Source organism: Crocuta crocuta, unplaced genomic scaffold (assembly GCF_008692635.1).
Source record: "Crocuta crocuta isolate KB4526 unplaced genomic scaffold, BGI_CrCroc_1.0 scaffold29, whole genome shotgun sequence".
NCBI classification, from domain to species: domain Eukaryota; kingdom Metazoa; phylum Chordata; class Mammalia; order Carnivora; family Hyaenidae; genus Crocuta; species Crocuta crocuta.
In genome coordinates this window covers 3,735,515-3,754,605 of record NW_027533280.1, presented here as the reverse complement: position 1 = coordinate 3,754,605, position 19,091 = coordinate 3,735,515, and the positions used below count along the sequence as shown (strand labels likewise).

Sequence of the window (19,091 nt, the reverse complement as noted above, 5' to 3'; positions counted from 1 at the left end):
GCCCGTTTCTCCACATCCTCGCCAGCATCTAGAGTTCTCTGATTTGTGCAAAAGCTTTTTAAAAAATTTTAACATTTATTTATTTTTGAGAGAGAGGGAGAGAGAGGGAGCATGAGTGGGGGAGGGGCAGAGAGAGAGGGAGACAGATCTGAAGCAGGCTCCAGGCTCTGAGCTGTCAGCACAGAACCTGACATGGGGCTCAAACTCACTGACTGTGAGATCATGACCTGAACCAAAGTTAGACGCTTAACCAACGGAGCCACCCAGGTGCCCTACTTTTTTTTTTTTTTTTTTCCATTTTCGGCTTTGTTTTGGAGGGAATTTTCCTAACAAGTTTATGTAGTTTTCCTCCCCTTGTTTGGCACCTGTTTGGTTTTTATGGTTTAGTTTCTTTGTTTGTTTGTTTACATAGACTGACCCCAGAGAGTGAAAGGGGCAGGACTGGCTTGTCCAAGCAGAGCTGGGGAAAGAGACCCACTCCCTGTGTGTTGAGAGCTCCAGATTGTGAATTCTGAGGACTGTCAGTGGCCATGTTCCCTCTGGGTGACAAAATCCATTGTGCAGAGAATGAAGCCAGTAGCAGAGCTGGGCAGAGAGCAAATGGCGAGGGCATCGAGTGCACACAGTCCCTGCGCCTCCTGCAGCGTGGTTACCTGAGATGCCCATGACCTTCTCACTGATCTCCCTTTGTGCTTCAGCTGGCTTTCTAATACTTGCAACAAAGAAAAGGGGGTCGTTAGGGCACAAAGGGGAAGTATACTTATAGAGCAAGTGGGGAAGTGGTACAGAGGGAGAGAGAGAATCTTAAGCCAGGCTCCATGTTCACCACTGAGCCTGACTCAGGGCTTGGTCCCAGAACCCTGGGATCATGACCTGAGCCAAAATCAAGAGTGGGACATTCAACTGACTGAGCCACCCAGGTGCCCCTACACCCGTTTTTAAACCCCCCATTACTTTTTATGCTCAAGCTCATACCCACCTGGGGTCCAGCTGCCATGCTCAAATAGGAGCAGAAAGACCCAGATTCAAATACCACCATTCCTGCCTGCTTGCTCTATGACCTGGGGCTAGTAGTCCCTTAACTTCTGAGTCTCAGTTTCTCCATCTGTTAAATGGGAATACCATCAGTGTTTTGAGGGTAAAGATGACCACTGCTGCTATTCCTGCCTGCCTCCTCCCCCAGGGGGCATTTGCTGAACACTTACTATGTGCTAATTACAGTGTTCACTGCTTCTCCTTACTGGGCTCCTGTCCCAGAAGTCTGTCTTGGCATACTGTAGGTTTTCAAGGCCCTACTTGTATGGGCAGTGACATCCTGCAGAGGTCCGCAGTGCCTGCCAGACCCGGGCTGACCTGTGTTCGGTTTTTAAAAATGTTTGTTTATTTTTTGAGAGACAGAGTGTAAGTGGGGGAGGGACAGAGAGAGAGGGAGACACAGAATCTGAAGCAGGCTCCAGACTTGGAGCTGTCAGCACAGAGCCCAATGCAGGCTCAAACCCCACAAACTATGAGATCATGATCTGAGCTGAAGTCGTACACTCAACTGACTGACCCACCCACGCACCCCAGAAGCTTTTTTTTTTTTTTATTCTTATTTAGAGGGCAAGAGCGAGAGAGAAGTGTGCACACACCCAGGAGCAGGGGAGGGGCAGAGAGAGAGAGGGAGAGAGAGAATCCCAAGCAGGCTCTGTGCTGCCTGGTGTAGGGTGTGATCCCACAAACTGTAAGATCATGATCTGAGCCCAAACCAAAAGTTGGATGCTCAGTCGACTGAGCCACCCAGGCATCCCTGCCCTGTGCGGGAGTTTTTTAGTTTGATATAGACGGCGTGCTTTTTACAGGCTGTGTACTTCATTGAACCAGCCCCCAGCTGACAGACACGTAGGTTGTCTTGAAGTGTTTGGCTGTCAGAGACATGGTTGTGATGAGCATCTCTGTGTATAGTTTTTGCATACTCCTCTGATTATTTTCCAGTCTCAGCGTCCTAGAAATAGAATTACTGGGTCAGAGTAGGAACTTGAAGGCTCTGCTGCCAAACAGCTTTCCAAAAATGTAGCATTTCACAGCCCACCATCAGGCATACAGAAGGCCTGCAACACAGCTAAGACGCGGTGCCCACACTGGTGGCTCGGTGCATTCTAGGGGTGTAAGCCGTGGTCCCCGTTATTTCTCCTGCCTTTGGAGGCCCACCTAGCACCACCTGTTTTTGTGTGCTCGGGATACGACCGGAAGATGACTTTTAATTTCCAGATAGTGCCTGGAAAGCGGAGCTCTGAGAGCCCACAGACTCATGCAGAGCCCGGGATGGGGGGAGGTGCCTTGAGCTCAGCAGAATACCTGCTGAGCAAACAACCCCAAAGGTTGTTTGANAAGATGACTTTTAATTTCCAGATAGTGCCTGGAAAGCGGAGCTCTGAGAGCCCACAGACTCATGCAGAGCCCGGGATGGGGGGAGGTGCCTTGAGCTCAGCAGGTATTCTGCTGAGCTCCCCCAAAGGTTGTTTGCCCCATGTACATTCTGTAAAAGTACATGCCTGGAAATGGAAGCAAGTACAGAGAGAGTTGATGCAGCCCACGTGAAAGTGCTCCTCAGGGCCATCTCTGAAGCATGTGCTCCTCCTGGGACTTTGGCTCCCAAGGGGGCAGGCTGCATCACAGTTACCTGGAGCACTTACTGAAGAGGCAGATTCCTGGGCCCATCTTGGGTTTAGCCAAGCAGAATCTCNGCCCCCACTGGGTTCCAAACCCCTGTCTTAGCACATTGGCCCCTGACATGTTTACCTAGGCCACCTATGCTGGAGGAAGGACAATTCAGCACAGTGAAACAGGATTATCGGTCAGGACTCTCCTTTGGTTACAGGTTACAGAAACCTGAGGTGAACTAGTTTTTGGTTCACGGAACTCCAAGTCTAGAGGCAGCGGAAATGCCCAGTGTAACCTAATCCAGGTGCTCATGCCGCCTCCAGAGGGCGTCCTTCTCCCGGAACCTCACCTCCGTGGTGCCTTTCTTCTCCGTGGGTCCCTCAGCCCGTGTTCAGTGGGCACAACCCCAGAGCCCTGGCCACCTGCCACTGTCCTTGGGCAGGTGCTACTCAGGTTGGCCAGGCCTGGATGCTCCCTGCACATGGAATCAGAGGCAGGGTCAGCCACCTTGACCATGAGGACTCTGGGGCGGGAGGAATGGTCTCCAAATGGAATTCTGCATAGAAAAAAAATGAGTCCATTATTCCAAGGCTTTAGAAGTTTACTGAAGGGACACCTGGGTGGCTCAGTCAGTTAAGTGTCCAACTCTTGATCTCGGCTCAGGTCGAGATCTTACAGTTCGTGAGTTCGAGCCCTGTATCAGGCTCTGTGCTGACAGCATGGAGCCTGCTTTGGATTCTCTCTCTCCTCCTCTCTGCCCCACTCCCACTTGTGCACGTACTCACTCTCTCAAAATAAATAAATAAGCTTTAAAAAATAATAAAAAGTTTACCAGACATTGGGAGTCTTGAAGGGAGGTGTATACATGCAGGATGTCACCCCCAAACGACCTGATTGTAGAAACCTCTCTCGGCTCAGTCTGGAAATATTGCCTTCAACTTCTCACTCAGGCTCTACTCCCTTGGAATTTCATCTTCTTTACTGTATCTATGGTTTGTCTTCTCTTTTTTTTAGCCAAACATTTATCTTAAGCTAATACCCATCTTCTTGGGGGATTGGCTGGCATAACGCCTAGTACTTCCAGACTGAGGAGGAGGGAAAAGCAGATGTTGTAGGAAGTGCAGGGATGTAGAACCTGGCTGACCTACTGGCTCCCTTGGCAAGTCATTTCTACTATAGTCTGAGTTCCTGTGTCCCCATCTGTCAGATGAGGCTGGAAGCAGCTCTGACCTCACAATGTCATTGCGAGGACCTGAGGACAGGAATCCAAGGAGCACACCCCCCCACCCCCCGTCCAGTATCACACAGAGTAGGTACTTACTCAGCCTTTCTTCTTACTTCAGTATTTCCTGTCAAAATGGTGTGTTCTTTTTGTTTGTTTGTTTGTTTAATGTTTATTTATTCTTGAAAGAGAGAAAGAGAGAGAGAGGGAGCACAGGTGGGGGAGGGGCAGAGAGAGAGGGTGACACAGAATCCAAAGCAAGTTCCAGGGTCTGAGCTGTCAGACAGAACCTGACACAGGGCTCTAACTCACGACTGTGAGATCATGACCCGAGCTGAAGTCAGTTGCTCAACTGAGCCACCCAGGTGCCCCAAAATGGTGTGCTGTTTTAAAGAGGTCGATGGGATTGCCCCTCTTTTACTTATTTTTAACTCTTTATTTTGGAAAATTCCAAACATGGCCAAAAGCAGAGAAAAGAGTGTAATACCCTGTTGGGTACCCATCAGTCAACTTCAACACTTGTCAATTGTCATATCTATCCAGACCCACCAACTTCCTCTCCACCTGTGGCCTATTCTGAAGCAGGTCCCAGGCACTCCTACTTCACGGGGCTGAGTGTTCCTTACTCAGCCATTCAGCTGGGGAGAGGACCCTCCCCGACCTGGTAGGTGTCTCCAGCTCAGGGTCACTCATGTCCTGTGGGCAAGTGCCCCTCAGTGCCTCTCTGTAGGTCTCAGACCCAAGCCGTCCTAGTCAGGACACAGCACCCAGTAGCTGTTGGGAGCCAGGCGCCCAGGTCAGGGGGTTCTGGGGCAAAGAGTTGGTCGAGTTCCTGCATCTCTCCGAGTCTCTGGCTCCTTGTCTATAAAACAGAGATAGTAGAAGTGCCCACCTCCTGGAATGACTAAAGATTTAATGAGCATCTATGTAGCACAGGACATGGCACATGTTAAATTTTCAGAGAATACTGCCCAGTGTTACTGTCTTCATCATCAGGTCCTCAGGTCTGGATGTGTGATTGTAAAAGGCCTTTAGACGAACGCTCCTCCGGATGGCCGTGTGATTCTTTGCTCACAATTTCCTTTCCAAAATCAGTTCATTGTTTCCTTAACTCATCTAAAGGGCACTTAAATCACTGAAAGTCATCAAACTGATGTAGGCTTCTCATTCAGGACTTTTTTTTTGAAGGGCTTTTTCTTTCCTTCCTTCCTTCCTTCCTAAGTCATCAAACTGATGTAGGCTTCTCATTCAGGACTTTTTTTTTTGTTTGGCTTTTTCTTTCCTTCCTTCCTTCCTTCCTTCCTTCCTTCCTTCCTTCCTTTCTTTTTTTTTTTAAGCTCTTCACCCAGTGTGGGGCCTGAACTCACGACCCTGAGATCAAGAGTTGCAGGCTCTACTGACTGAGCCAGCCAGGCACCCCTTTCAGGATTCTTGACTTTCCGCCCTGAGCTCATAGAAGTGTGTCCATGTCCTCTGCAGTCCTGCCTGGTTAGTGAGGGAATTCTGGGCATTTAGCCTTAGTGACCATCACTCACCTGGCGCATGAGCTGCTACACACAGAGGGTGACCAGCCTTTCCCTGCCTCCTGCCAAAGCAAGGATAGTAATCAGCTAAGGCATGTACTATCCAGTCCCTGGCAAAGTGCAATAGCACCTGACAACCTCCCCGGGTCTTACTGATGAGTAAAAGGTACCCAGAAAAAAAAGTTTGTCTCCCAACAAATGTCATAAAGTGACAGTGAGCATTAGTTACAAACATAAAGAGAAATAAAAATGGTGATTGTAAGGTTTTCACTGTCTGTCATATACATCTCTCCCCGCCGTTATAAAGGAGACTTTCAGTGCCCTGCTCGAATGCCTTTATTAATCCCTTCGACTCCAGGGTTTTTAATCCACCTAAAAAAAAAAATACACTCACTCTTTGGCGATGTTTTCTGAAGGCCCCCGATCCAGATGTGGCCACATAAGTGTGCAAACTTTGCTAGCTGATGAGTCAGTTTATATCTGAAGCTGCACAGGGAGAGCTTTTTTGGTCTCTTGTTTTCACATCAGATTTATAGCGTTTTCAATAAAAATGTTTTCAGGGCTTTGAAACTTTTAAATCCAGGCTTTGTCGTGGTTCATGAAACATTTCCTATTAAGATGCAGCTGTCCCCGCCCCCCCCCAAAAGCTGCATGAGAAAGTGCACCCGGCTAAACTTCTTACATAAAAGACTCAGTCACAGAGGTTCAAACCCCCCTGCCAAGGCTATACATTATTTATATTTTTCTTACGTCATTTTAACTGGCTTGGGGATTTGAATCTAGTCAGTGTGGTAAATTGGAGCCAAATTAAACAAGGATATGACCCTCCCCAAAGAATCCCTAACCACTCCCATCCTTTGCAGATCACCGTACCTAGCTGCTCTTTTAAATCTTCAGGGGGTTTTGTTTGTTTTTTGTTTTCTTTTCTTTTAAATGTAATGTTTGTTTATTTTTGAGAGAGAGAGAGAGAGACAGAGCACAAGTGGGGGAGGGGCAGAGAGAAAGAGGGGGAGACACAGAATCCAAAGCAAGCTCTGGGCTCCAAGCTGTCAGCACAGAGCCCCACTCAGGGCTCAAACTCACAAGGCGTGAGATCATGACCTGAGCCAAAGTCAGACACCCAACTGACTGAGCCACCCAGGAGCCCCACAAAACTTCATTTTTTAAATGAAAGATTTAAACTGTTCATAATGTTATAGAAGGAACCAAAACTTAGGTGTCACCATTTTCTATAGCTGAGTTCACAGAAGACAAAGTTTCATCTTCTATCTTTATAAGTTTTCTTTTCCTCCAGGACTTTGGAGAATCGTGTTGGGACAGGGCCCACGTGTCACATGTGTTCCCTGGTTACTTGCGGCTCCGTTTCTATTTAGCTTGCAGAGTGGTGTTTAACCCTGGTGGGTTTTTGCAGTGAATTAACAGTAGTGTAACCGCTTAGTTCGATAAATGTAAGGCCAACCCTAGCAGAGGCATCTGTTTGTAGCAAATATTGGTCAGGTGAGTGAATGAATGAATAAATGATGCTCTTTGGTCATATGTGCTGCAAAGACAGCAAGGAAAATAGAATCCCAGCCATTATTATTTGATCTCAAAGTAGTTAATAGTACTCATGAAGTATTCGGTACATTCAGCAGCAACACTTTAGCATTGTTTAGGAATGTCTGGAGAGAAAATAAATAATTGCTTAACTTTTGATTATTATTTCTTTTTTTAAAAGTTTTTATTTATTTATTTTGAGACACAGATAGCGCGAATGGGGAGAAGCAGAGAGTGAAGGGAAGAGAGAGTCCCAAGCAGGCTCCATGCTGTCGACAAGCACAGAGCCCAATGTAGGGCTTGAACTCACAAACCGTGAGATCATGACCTGAGCCAAACCAAGAGTTGGACACTTAATTGACTGAGCCATCTAGGCGCCCCAACAACCATTTAACTTTTTACAGGTACATGTCTTTGGACCCACCTAATCTACTTTTAGGAGCATATCCTCCAGAAAAACTCACACAAGTGTACAGTGATGTGCATATGTAAGGGACAGTTGCTACATATTTTCCTAGTAGTGAAACAAAACAACCCTAATGTCCGTTCATAAGAGATGGGGTAAATAAAATAAGACAGACCTAATTTAGAAGTCCTTAAAAAGTGACGTATGTTTGTTGATTCAGAAAGAATGTTCAGGTTTTGTTATTTAAATGGAAAAGGGAAAAACAGTATGTAAAGCATAAGCTCATTTCATTAATAATTTATATATTCGCTCACGCCTAGCAAAACTCTGAAAGAACATGCTCCAAATGTTTAATGACATTGATTTCTGAGGGCTGGGATGTGGGAGAACTTTTGCTTCCTACTCTATACGCATAACCCCGTGTCCACAGAGGCCTCTGGTACCAACAGGAACCTGGCTCTGGTCTATGCCAGTCAGAGTTTCGTGGCTACCTGGGGTGGGGTGTGCAGACTCTGTCTAGCCCACCTCATTCCAGACCTGACACTCAGCTCATTCCTCGGTTTCCACAAAAACACAAAGCCCATTCACACAAGACAGCTTTCTTGACAATTTGGGAATTGTCAGAAAGAGTCACACGTAATGCATTTCACAGCAATTTACCTAAAACTGCTTTGAGACCTTCTTCCCAGTCCTGACAGTCACCCCAACAGGGGTTTCCTCGCTGGCCTTTACTCCACGCTGAACCCCGTGCCCTGTGCCCCCTCTTTCCTGGTGCGCCCCCAGGAACCGCGCTCTCCCTCTGCTAGCCACGGCAGCTGGGCTCTTCCTAGCTGGTTTCCAAGCCTGCAGCATAAGCCCATCTCCCGGGTCTATAAATGAAAACATTTCCCACTTAGTGGCCTGTACCATCCTCAGAAGACAGTTGTGGTTATGTATGGGGTGGGGGAGGGGGCTCCCCCATACAGTTCTGTAGTATTCTAATTTATTCTAATTTTTCTTAGCTGCAAGCATGTAGCTTGTGTTGCTTTTGTATCTAGAACAAAACCCAGAAAGATAAACAAACAAATCCTCTCAAAGCCGTTTGTGCTAATCTTGGGGCTAAACTGTGGTCCCAGCTGGAACGGAGGGCCCGGGGCCAAGCAGCACAGCCTTCCCCCTGCAAGGAGGAGAGGCCTGAGCCGGTGGTCATGGGCACAGTTTCTGCTCTGATAAAGACCCCACGGGAACTTGGCGACTTGCACTTTGACAAGAAGCCCTCACTATGTTGCATTTGCTCTGAAACAGGAATGTCAGGAGTCATTTCCATGGCCCACTGTTCTAGGGAGGCCTTCCCGCTCAGCTGAGTCCCTGCACCAGTGAGCAGTGTGTCCCCCCTTCAGGGAGGAGATGAGGGTGAGACAAAACGATTTCTGTTGCTCACACTTTAATGCATTTAAAGAAAGAAATCCCGAAATGCCACGCAGCCATTAAGAAAGAGCTCAGGTGACCATAATGCCATAAGTGCACCAGGACCAGCACCCGCACCAGCACCCACACCAGGACCAGCACCCACACCCACACCTGCACCAGGACCAGACCCACAACCACACCAGCACCCGCACCCGCACCCGCACCCGCACCCACACCAGCCCCTGCACCCGCACCAGCAGCACCACCGTCCAGGCTCTTCTCTCTAGGGCTCCCACCGTGTGCCAGGTTCTGGGCTTAATCCCACTGCCCTTCAGTCCTCACAGCAGGGAGATGCTTTCATTGTCTCTGTCTCACAGACCGGGAAGCGAGGCTGAGGGAGGGGAGGAAGCTTTCTCAGTCACTACAGCCCTTGAGGGGAGAGCTGGGTCTGCACCCCAGCTGGCCGGGCCCAGACCCCGTGTTCCGTTCTACACGTGTGCTGTGGTGCAAACAAGGAAGAAACCCTAAAAGCGGGGACATCAAGCACTGGCCGTTGCTGAGGGTGGGGAGTTACAGGACACTTTATTTCCCTGTCTCCATTGCTTGAATTTTTTATAACAAGCATGTCCTAATCTTTACTGGTTTTATGATTATAACAGGATAGATCATAGTGATGGTAGAAAATATATTTTATTTTATTTAAAAAAATTTTTAATGTCTATTAAAATTTATTTCTGAGAGAGAGAGAGAGAGAGAGACAGCATGAGCAGGGGAGGGTCAGAGAGAGAGGGAGACACAGAATCTGAAACAGGCTCCAGGCTCTGAGCTAGTTGTCAGCACAGAGCCCGACACGGGGCTCGAACCCACAAACTGTGAGATTATGACCTGAGCTGAAGTCAGACGCTTAACTGACTGAGCCACCCAGGTGTCCCTAGATTTTAAAGCCTTTAAAACCATTTCCTGGAGCGAGTGCCTGGAAGTGTCTGACACCTGGCCTCTGATGAGGGGCTGGATGAAGGTCACCACCGTAAAGGGCCCTGGAATGGGTAGTGTTCTCGTTTCTGGGTCACCTCACCCCAGACAGCAGGGAGAGAGGGTGGTGGCCGAGCACTGAGGGCCGGCCTGACCCTGGGACTGCGTCCAGTGGGTGTGGCGTGTCCCGCTCTTGGAGAAAGGCAGCTGTCGTCCAAATATAGTTCCTGGAGGAAGCAGGGGGCAGCTGTGAGTCACGGAGCAATTCATAAATAGCAGGGGTGTCTCCAGATGTGACTGCAGTGAGGCTGCCCAGCCCTGAACCCCGCTCCTCAGCGCCCCTCCTTCCCTGCCCAGGGCAGTGTGGGAGCACTCGAAGGGGTCCCAGGAGGGGCGCGAGGTGAAGACGTGCGCTGGGATGAGACAGACTCCTGATCTGCAGAGGATGTTCTAGAGAGCACCCTGCATCGGGAGGTGGGTGTGAGGAGGAGGGAGATTCCTCCCAGCCTGCGAGCCTATGAACCTAGCACAAGAGACACCAGCCCACAGGGGGAGCCTGCTTGTACGGTGAGCAAGGCCTCAGTTCCAATGTATCATGTTCCTCTCCACCTAACAGGGAGGTTAGAAAGCATAAGTGATAAAACATGATGCTGAAACAAGATTCTGAGGTCTCTTACGTGTCTCTTCACAGGGCCCAGACCCGTGCCTGGCACCTAGAAGGTGTTTAATAGATATTTGCTGACTATAAAGTCCTAGAGTGCAGGGCTGTCCTGGAATAATTAAGTGACTTGCCTTTCATTCACCTAGCGCTAAACCAAATGCTTGGTAACTTCTGGTAAATTGAACTAAACTAACAAGAGCAGTAAGTGGTTATTCTAAATAAGGCTTTTGTATATTTTAATTTTTTTTTTTTGAGAGAGAGAGAGAGTGAGAGAGAGCGTGCAAGCAGGGGAGGGTCAGAGAGAGAGAAGGAGACAGAATCTAAAGCAGGCTCCCAGCTCTGAGCTGTCAGCACAGACCCTGACATGGGGCTCAAACCCACAAACCGTAAGATCATGACCTGAGCCGAAGTCGGACACTGAACCAACTGAGCCACCCAGGCCCCCCAGCCTTTTGTATGTTTTAAGAAAAATTCTCCCATGATCTCACTTTTGCCTGCATTGTTTGCTTTTTTGTTTTGTTTTGTTTCCTTATCTCTCTGGGTCCCTACAACCACCAGGCTCTGAAGAAGCGGAGGAAATAGACAGGAAAGCGATTGCTGCAGCTTCATGGAGGAGAGAGGAGTGGGCCCAAAGCGAGAACAAGCTCACCGCTGCCGGCCACCACTCCTCTCCAGGGAAAATCACAAGCCCGGTGCCGGTTCCTGTTGGCACCAGTATCACCTCTGCAGAAGCGATGTGGTCTAAGGGCAGTGTTTCCCCAGACCAGCAGCACCAGCTTGTAAGAAAGGCAGATTCTTGGCGCCCCGTCCCAGACTCCGTGAGTCAGAACCTCTGGGGGCAGGACCACTGTCCGTTTTAATAAGCGCGCCTGGTCATTTTGACCCCTGATGAAGCTTGCAGCTCGAGAACCCCTGCCTTAAAGCCGTGCATCTCAACCCTGGCCGTGCATTCTGATCTCCCGAGGAGCTTCGATAGTATGTAACTGCTCATACTCCACGCCAGACGCATGAAGTCAGGATCTCAGGGAATGGGGCCTGGGGCTCAGAGTGTTTAAAGCTCCCCAGGTGACTCAAGTGAAGCACTGGCTTAGCGGAGGGGGGGCCAGTGGCTTTGTGAGAAGCCAACAAAGGGGCTCTGCTGAAGCCAAGCAGAGGCAGGGCAACTGAGGCGTAGGGAAGGCCCTCGGTGCTCCATTCCATCTCCAAGGCTCCTCTCCCAAGCGTGAACTTTGTTTAGACATGTAGCAGAACCTGCCTTTCCAACCAATACTTGCAAAGAAGGCTCAGGAAAGAAATGTCATCCCAAAGCTTCCAACTTTGTTTTCTGAGCTGTGATTCTTTTTTTAAATTTTTAAATGTTTATTTGTTTTTGAGAGAGAGAGAGAGAGAGTGAGGGAGGGAGGGAGGGGCAAAGAGAGAGACACAGAATCCAAAGCAGGTTGGAGGCTCTGAGATGTCAGCACTGACCCCGATGCGAGGCTTGAACTCACGAACCATAAGATCATGACCTGAGCCAAAGTCGGACGCTTAACCGACTTAGCCACCCAGGCACCCCTCAAGCTGTGATTCTTGATCAGTCATATGGGAAAAGAGAGTAAGAGGTGAATCACCTACTCAATGGTTTGTGCTGAGAATGTTCTCTGAGATCTTTGGAACACTCTGGGTATGAGTAACTCCCGCTTTTGAGTTTCTTTTTGGTATCTTTAGGTTAGGCTTATATTTCGAATTGAGTTAAGTCATATGTTACATTTATAATGTGTATACATTTATATTATTTATGTAATTATAAATTATGTGTATAATTTATAACTAAATTATAGCTATAATTTTACAACTATAATTATAATTATATGTATCATAATTAGCAAAGGCATAGAAAGTATAATCACAAGAATAGTTACTGCCTTTTGAGAGCTTACTGTGTATTAGGCATTATGTTTAGCACCTTAAATATATTGTCTTGGTAAACTTCAAAACTCCATAACCCTCTTTTTCAAGATAAGGAAGTTGAGAAGGTCACAGAGAAAATGGGAGCACCAGACTTTGAACCTAGGTCTATCATCAAAGATCATGCTTTTAGCCCCAGCCTCTACTCATAGCAGAGACCCATGGTAAATAGTAGCACATGTTTATAATAATACTATTAAAATTATGTAGTACAAAGTATAAATGATATGATAGTGGATAATATTTTATTTATAACTAAAATTATACATAATTTAACTTGCAACTGTACATAATATAAACTCAGTGAATATTCCATACACAGATGTTACAATTTAAAGCTACTTATATAGTATCAATTGTAGTTCATTTGTATCTGTAACTGATGATATTATGTCCAAGGACCATTCCTGGAATGTTGCATTGAAAATATATGGCTTCTTTGAAAATACTAGGTGATTACTAAGATACAGTGTTGGGGGGGGAGCAGGCTACTAAATTATATACATATATGAGAAGAATTTTGCTAAACATATACATGTATATTTTAGGCACATGGTGGGGGGAAATGGAAAGAAAGTGCTTCAGATCTTTCATGGAAATTATGGTTGGACTCCAAAGATATTTTTATTTTCTTAATAGTTGGGGGCCATACCAAGACATGAAGGTGCCCCCAATAGGTTGATACTTGGTGTTTCTTCAAGCTGGTACTCTTCTGATTTTTGTTCTATGTAATTTATTGGACAGGAGAAATTAGTTACCTATTGATAAATATTATGTACAAATAGAGATTCAATTCCTGATTCATTCCTACAAATGAAAGCAGAGTTCATGTTCTAGAAAAAAAAATTACTTCCTACTTTTCTGTGGCTCTTATTCCCTCTCTTTGTAAAATGCCAAGCCCCACAACTTGTTAGGACACATATTAGTTTAAAATGTAGATATTAAAGGGGTACCTGGGTGGTTCAGTCAGTTAAGCATCCGACTTCAGCTCAGGTCATGATCTCATAGTCCATGGGCTCAATCCCCGTATCGGGCTCTGTGCTGACAGCTCAGAGCCTGAGCTTGCTTTGGATTCTGTGTCTCCCTCTCTCTCTCTTTGCCCTTCTTCTGATCATGCTCTGTCTCTGTCTCTCTCAAAAATAAATAAACATTATTTTAAATGATGTTATTTTAAATTAAATATTTTAAAGTAAACATTATTTAAAAATTTTTACTATAGATATTAAAATAAATTACTCATTTCTAGCCCTTTGCTGGGCATAATTTGAGTATCTGAATTTCATCCAACTGCAGTGTGCATGGTATTAAAGTACTGCAGAGGGAGAGATGGATGGCTGTGAGGAGTGGTTTTGTTTGTTTTATATTTCTCCCTGTCCTGTCTTCTGGCAGTTACATAAGGAGACCTATGTGGAGACCCGCATTAACAGGTACCACATTTCTGTTTGAATCCACAGATTGAGCAGCATCCTTTGTCATTCTAGAAAATTTGGAAAATACACAATGAATTTCCAAGTCAGGAAGCAGGCTTCATAGAATGGATTGGGATGTGTTCCCTTTTCTTTTGTTTTTTGTTTTTTGGGGTTTTTTTAGGGGGGTGATGAGAATTTGTGGAAATTTGGTATTTTAAAAAATATTTGGTAGAATTCACCAGTGAAGCCATCTGGTCCTTGACTTTTCTTTGTGGAAGTTTTAAATCTCTTTACTTGTTACAGGTCTATTCAGAGTTTCTATTTCTTCTTGAGTCAGTTTTGGTCATTTGTGTCTTGCTACGAATGTGTTCATTTCATTTAAGTTATCTCATTGTAACATCATCAGTTACAGATTCATACAAATGAACTATAATTGAACATGCTGTTTGTACTTTCTGTTTCTGAGAGGTTGGTACTGGTGTTCTCTCTTTCAATTCTGATTTTAGTAATTGAGTCTCTTCTCTTTTTTTCTTGGTTATTCTAGCTAAAGATTTATCACTTTTGTTGAACTTTTCAATGAATGATGGCTTCTTAGGTGTTCACTTTTTAGTTATACCCCATAAGTTACATAAAGTCTTTTGTATATACAAAATATTGCATAATAAAAATGGTAAAGAGAAGAAGGAAAAGTGAATCTTGGTGCAGTTAATTGTCTTAAGAAACTTACTAGGGCCATTGGTCCTATATTTGAGTTTCATCTGAATTATTTGCTTATTTTTTAATGTTTATTTATTTTGAGAGAGAGAGAGCTGGGGAGGGGCAGAGAGAGAGGGAGACCGAGAATCCCAAGCAGGCTCTGCACTGTCAGCGTGGAGCCTAACGTAAGGCTCGATCTCACATGATCTTGAGATCATGACCTGAGCCAAAATCAAGAGTTGGACACTTAACTGAGTTTATAAGCTAATTTCTAAATTTGTGAGGATAATACCTTCTAAATGAAACTAACATCTGCCTCACAAAGCAAGAAAGTAGTTGATAGGTAAGAGGTGATAATAATGTAGCCGTGTTAATAGTATTGAAAAACCAGCCACTGTATTAGGACTGCAGTAACAAAACATCACAAACTGGGTGGCTTAAAGCAACAGAGACTTATTTCCCCACAGAATAAATCCAGCTGTCAGTAGGCCATGCTCTCTGTGAAACCTGTAGGGGAGAATCCTTCCTTCCCTCCTCACTTCTAGTTTCTGGTGGTTACCAGCAGTCCTGGGTTTGAACTGCGTCTTTCCACTCTCTGCCTCCATCATCACGTGGCCATCCCCTCCCTGTGTGTCTTCTCCTCTTCTTATAAGGAGACCATTCACAGTGGACTAGGCCCATCCCACTCCAGTATGATCTCATCTTAACTAATTACATCTGCCATGGCCCTATTTCTAAATAAGGTCACAATATGAGGTCCTGGGGGTTAGGACTTCAGCATCACTTTCTTGGGGGATATAATCAACCCTTAGACATGTTTTCAACTAACTGTAAACATTTGTCTGTGACTGTCCAATTTTTAGAAGTATATTAAAGTGTCTTTTCTGCTTACCACGGTCTTTTTTTTTTTAACCTCTTCCCTAGATTGAAGATATGTTTAATGAAGTCAGATTTAGTGAGTATGTGGACACTGGAAAGCTAATTGACAAAATCAACTTACCAGATTTCTTCAAAGTTTACCTCAATCACAGACCACCTTTTGGTAACACCACGCGTGGCATTCAGGATAGCTTTAACGTCCTCGGTTTTACCAGTTCAAGCGGAAAGAAGGTTATACGAAGAGAAGACTTCCTAAAACTGCTTCTAACGAAAGGTAAATCCACAAATGGGGAATATCTTGTCACATTCTTGGGCCATTCCCACTGGAGAGAACTGCCTTTGGGGAGGCAGACCCCCTGGCAACCTTTTTTAAAAAAAAATGTTTATTTTTAAGAGAGAAAGACAGAGTGTGAGTGGGGGAGGATAGAGAGAGAGGGAGACACAGAATCCAAAGCAGACTCCAGGCTTTGAGCTGTCAGCACAGACCCCCACATGAGGGCTCAAACCCATAGACCGTGAAATCGTGATCTGAGCTAAAGTCAGGCGCTTCACCAACTAAGCCACCCAGGTGCCCCGACCCCCTGGCACCTTTAATCAGATGGGGGCTTCAACCATGAGGGATGCCATCTGTTGACCCACAGAGCTGGCAAACACAGGGTGATGGGGAAGGCACTATCCTGGGTCCCTAAGAATCTGATTTGTGTTCCAACTTGCTGAACCTCTGGGAGAGTCAGTATCCTCGCTTATAAAATGGGAGTAAAAGTGCTATCCACCAATGTCACAGGGCTATTATGACACTGGGATGCAATTGTGAGGTAAAACCACACCACTGTAAAATTTTTCCTCTTAATCTACTGTTCTCCTCAACATTTCATGTGAGGAAGTCAAGTAGGCTTTCTCTCTGGGTGACAGTTTCCTCTTCATCAAGCTGGTGGTTCTAGTGTGAGGGAACATGAAATGAAGCTGAACACAGTCTGTTTAAAAAAAATTTTTTTAAATGTTTATTTATATTTGAGAGAGGGTACACTAGCAGGGGAGGGACAGAAAGAGAGGAAGAGACAGAATCCAAAGCAGGCTCCAGGCTCTGAGCTGTCAGCACAGAGCCCGACGTGGGGCTCGAACCCACAAACCGTGAGATCATGACCTGAGCCGAAGTCAGAAGCTCAGATGCCCCTGAGCCACCCAGGCATCCCAAGCTGAGGCCAGTCTTGATCAGAAAGTTGTCTTAGGGGCTTCTGGGTGGCTCAGTTGGTTAAGCGTCTGACTCTTGGTTTCGGCTCAGGTCATGATCTCATGATTTGGCGAGTCCAAGCCTCGCATCAGGCTCTGCGCTGCCAATGTGTGGAGCTTGCTTAGGACTCTCCTGTTTCCTTCTCTCTCTGCCCCTTCCCCACTCACGCTCTCTCAAAATACATAAACTTAAAAAAAAAAAAAAAGAAAGTTGTCTTACTCTCCATACAAGCCCCAGCAGACTTCCCCTCCATGAAACACCAGTCTTAACCTCACATAAGGAAGGATATGTGACTCTGTAGGACTCTGTAGATTGTTTTTGTGCCCCAAGGAAAGGAAATCATGGAATAATTCTTTGAAGACCTTGGAATGACGCTGCTAAGCTCTGACATTATGCATAGCCCCAAGAGCGGGAATGGACACTCTTTCCTTTAACGATACTCAGGTGAGCACATGACAGAGGAGGAGATGTGTGACTGCTTCGCTACGCTGTTTGGACTGAATCCTGAGGGGTGGAAATCTGAGCCCGCAGCCTCCTCCGTCAAAGGTACCGTTCCTGACTCTGCCTGGGCTTGCAGCCGTGGCTCACTAATTTGTCATAGACTTAAGCGTATTTGTTCCTCCTGCCTAGTGCAAGCCATCCTCCATAATACCGTGTGTACAGCAAAGCAAGTCCGCCGGGGCCCCAACGTGAGCGAGAAAGGACCCGTGAGAGGCGCCATGTTTGATTGCCATGTCTCGTCCATCCTCTGGGTCTTATTCCTCCTCGTCCCCCCTTTATTCAACTGACCCGGTCTTCATCTTTTCAGCTTGTGTGCCTGAGTACTGGCCCCTGGGGGAAGTACAGCTTGGAAGGTGTTTCAGAGGAGACTTTGTCGAGAGACTTGAAGAAGGACAGGGCTACAACTAGGCACAAGCCCGACTTCAAGCTGCCAGTGCTTGGAAGTTTTTAAAGCTCATCCTCCTTTCCTGCCTAAGGATTGCTCACCTTCTTCTCTAATCCTCTAGGGGGAGGGAAATGGACCCGCAATTAGGGTTGGGAGTTTAAGCTCTGGACGAACCTGTCTAAACCGCTCTCCCAGGCCTGCGGGGCATCACCACTGCCAGGCCCAGGACGCTGCCCAATGCCCCACGGTGGTCAAAGCCCATCACCGCTACCGAGACTGGGGTCAGGAGCAGAGACCCCTTGCCGGGCTTCCTTCTCCCCCTCTCCTTACTGGCCATCCCCAGTTTCACATGAAACAGAGTTCTTGATCTCAGACGGTTCTAGACTCCAGTATCTGGTGAGTCATTTTGAACCTCCAAGCTCCCCTCCCCCATTCCCTGTGTACTCAGGACATCAGACCATAACCTATGCTGGGTTCCTAGGTGTCTCCAAACAGTAAATCAACCATACCGTGTGGTTGAAGGCTTTCCAGTGAAGTTCACAGAGATTTGGTAACAGTGCTCCAAACCGTGCAGGGGGGATTTTAGCCAATTTCCACCCAGGGGTGTTGAAGGACTCCCAGCCAAGCTGTAGCACAAAGCACCTCTCACTTTTGTTCAGTATCGGTTCCTTGTATTTTTGGAATGCGCTTCTGAGTTACAAACCTCATCATTCTGAAGGCATTTGTTTTGTTTTCTTGTTTGGCTAGGTTCAGAAATCTGCTTTGAAGAACAACTTCCAGACGAAATCACTGCAGAAATATTCGCGACTGACATTCTTGGCCTAACCGTTTCACAAGATTTCAGACAAGATCCTATGGTCAGCGAAGTTGTAAGGAATGCTTGAGGCACAAAGGACTGTGTGTGTGCGCGGGGTTTGTTGTTTCTTTTTTTTTTTTTTCTTCCCAAGAGGCACTGCTTTCCCTGTATTTCCCTGCCCCCCACTGTCATCTCTGGAACATTTAGACATTAAAAGCAAATTTCTGTTAAGCAGTGGAATTCACAAAGTTGGACATTCCACTGTTTCTCAAATAGAAAAGTGGCTGGAGGCAAAAGACCCCTGGCTTTCTGCTCCATCTAAGTCAGCGCCGTCTGCGCGGGATTGAACAGGACACGGAGGTGGTGTGGTCCCTGGGTGCAGAGAAGGCTTGCACCTGCAGCGGCCCTTCCCAGGGACACGTGCAGCCGTAGTCACTTCCCCTCAGGTGCCACCCAGCCCCTTGGCATAATGTGGTTTAATGGGGATCACCCCTGCCTGCCGTCTGACTGGTGGGGGGTGCTGGGTGCTCTGGGCTCCTGGGAGTCCCTGCTCCTGCCTTCTCATCAGCAAAACAACTAAGCAGCTGTGCGTGGCCGTTATGAAGAGCTTCACTGGCCATGCTTAACCCTGGCGGCAACTGCCAGAGAGAATGCAAAAGAGCATCCCCTGGGGCCCTGTGTGTGCTGCACCTGGACCAGAAACCACCCGGCCAGGCCCGGAAGTGCGGGCAGAACTCACCAACTGGAGTCTGTGAGCCTCCCCTCTCCCCTTCCCCTCCCCTCCCCTCTCTTCCTCCCTCCTCCCCTCCTCTTCCCTCTCACCCCTCCCCTCCCCTCCCCTCCTCTCCCCCGCTGACTAGCATGGGTGATCCCTGGCCTCACGCTCCCTCCCAGG

The 19,091-nt window shown here is 46.8% G+C and overlaps 1 protein-coding gene and 1 long non-coding RNA gene across 2 annotated transcripts in view; one reads left to right on the top strand and one right to left on the bottom strand.

Moving 5' to 3' along the window:
• CFAP251 (cilia and flagella associated protein 251) overlaps positions 1-18,494 on the top strand; it is a 57,692-nt gene extending 39,198 nt beyond the window's left edge. The window contains exons 16-18 of the mRNA XM_077747955.1: positions 15,329-15,557; positions 16,959-17,060; positions 18,148-18,494. Of these exons, the coding sequence (XP_077604081.1) occupies positions 15,329-15,557; positions 16,959-17,060; positions 18,148-18,284 (468 nt within the window). The 3' untranslated portion in view covers positions 18,285-18,494. The remainder of the gene's footprint in view (positions 1-15,328; positions 15,558-16,958; positions 17,061-18,147) is intronic.
• Positions 1,871-3,806, bottom strand: LOC144218201 (uncharacterized). The gene is made up of 3 exons (XR_013331081.1): positions 3,476-3,806; positions 2,993-3,199; positions 1,871-1,984 (listed from the first exon to the last, which is right to left on the bottom strand). It is a non-coding gene; the product is annotated as an uncharacterized LOC144218201 (long non-coding RNA).
• Positions 18,495-19,091: the final 597 nt, after the last annotated feature.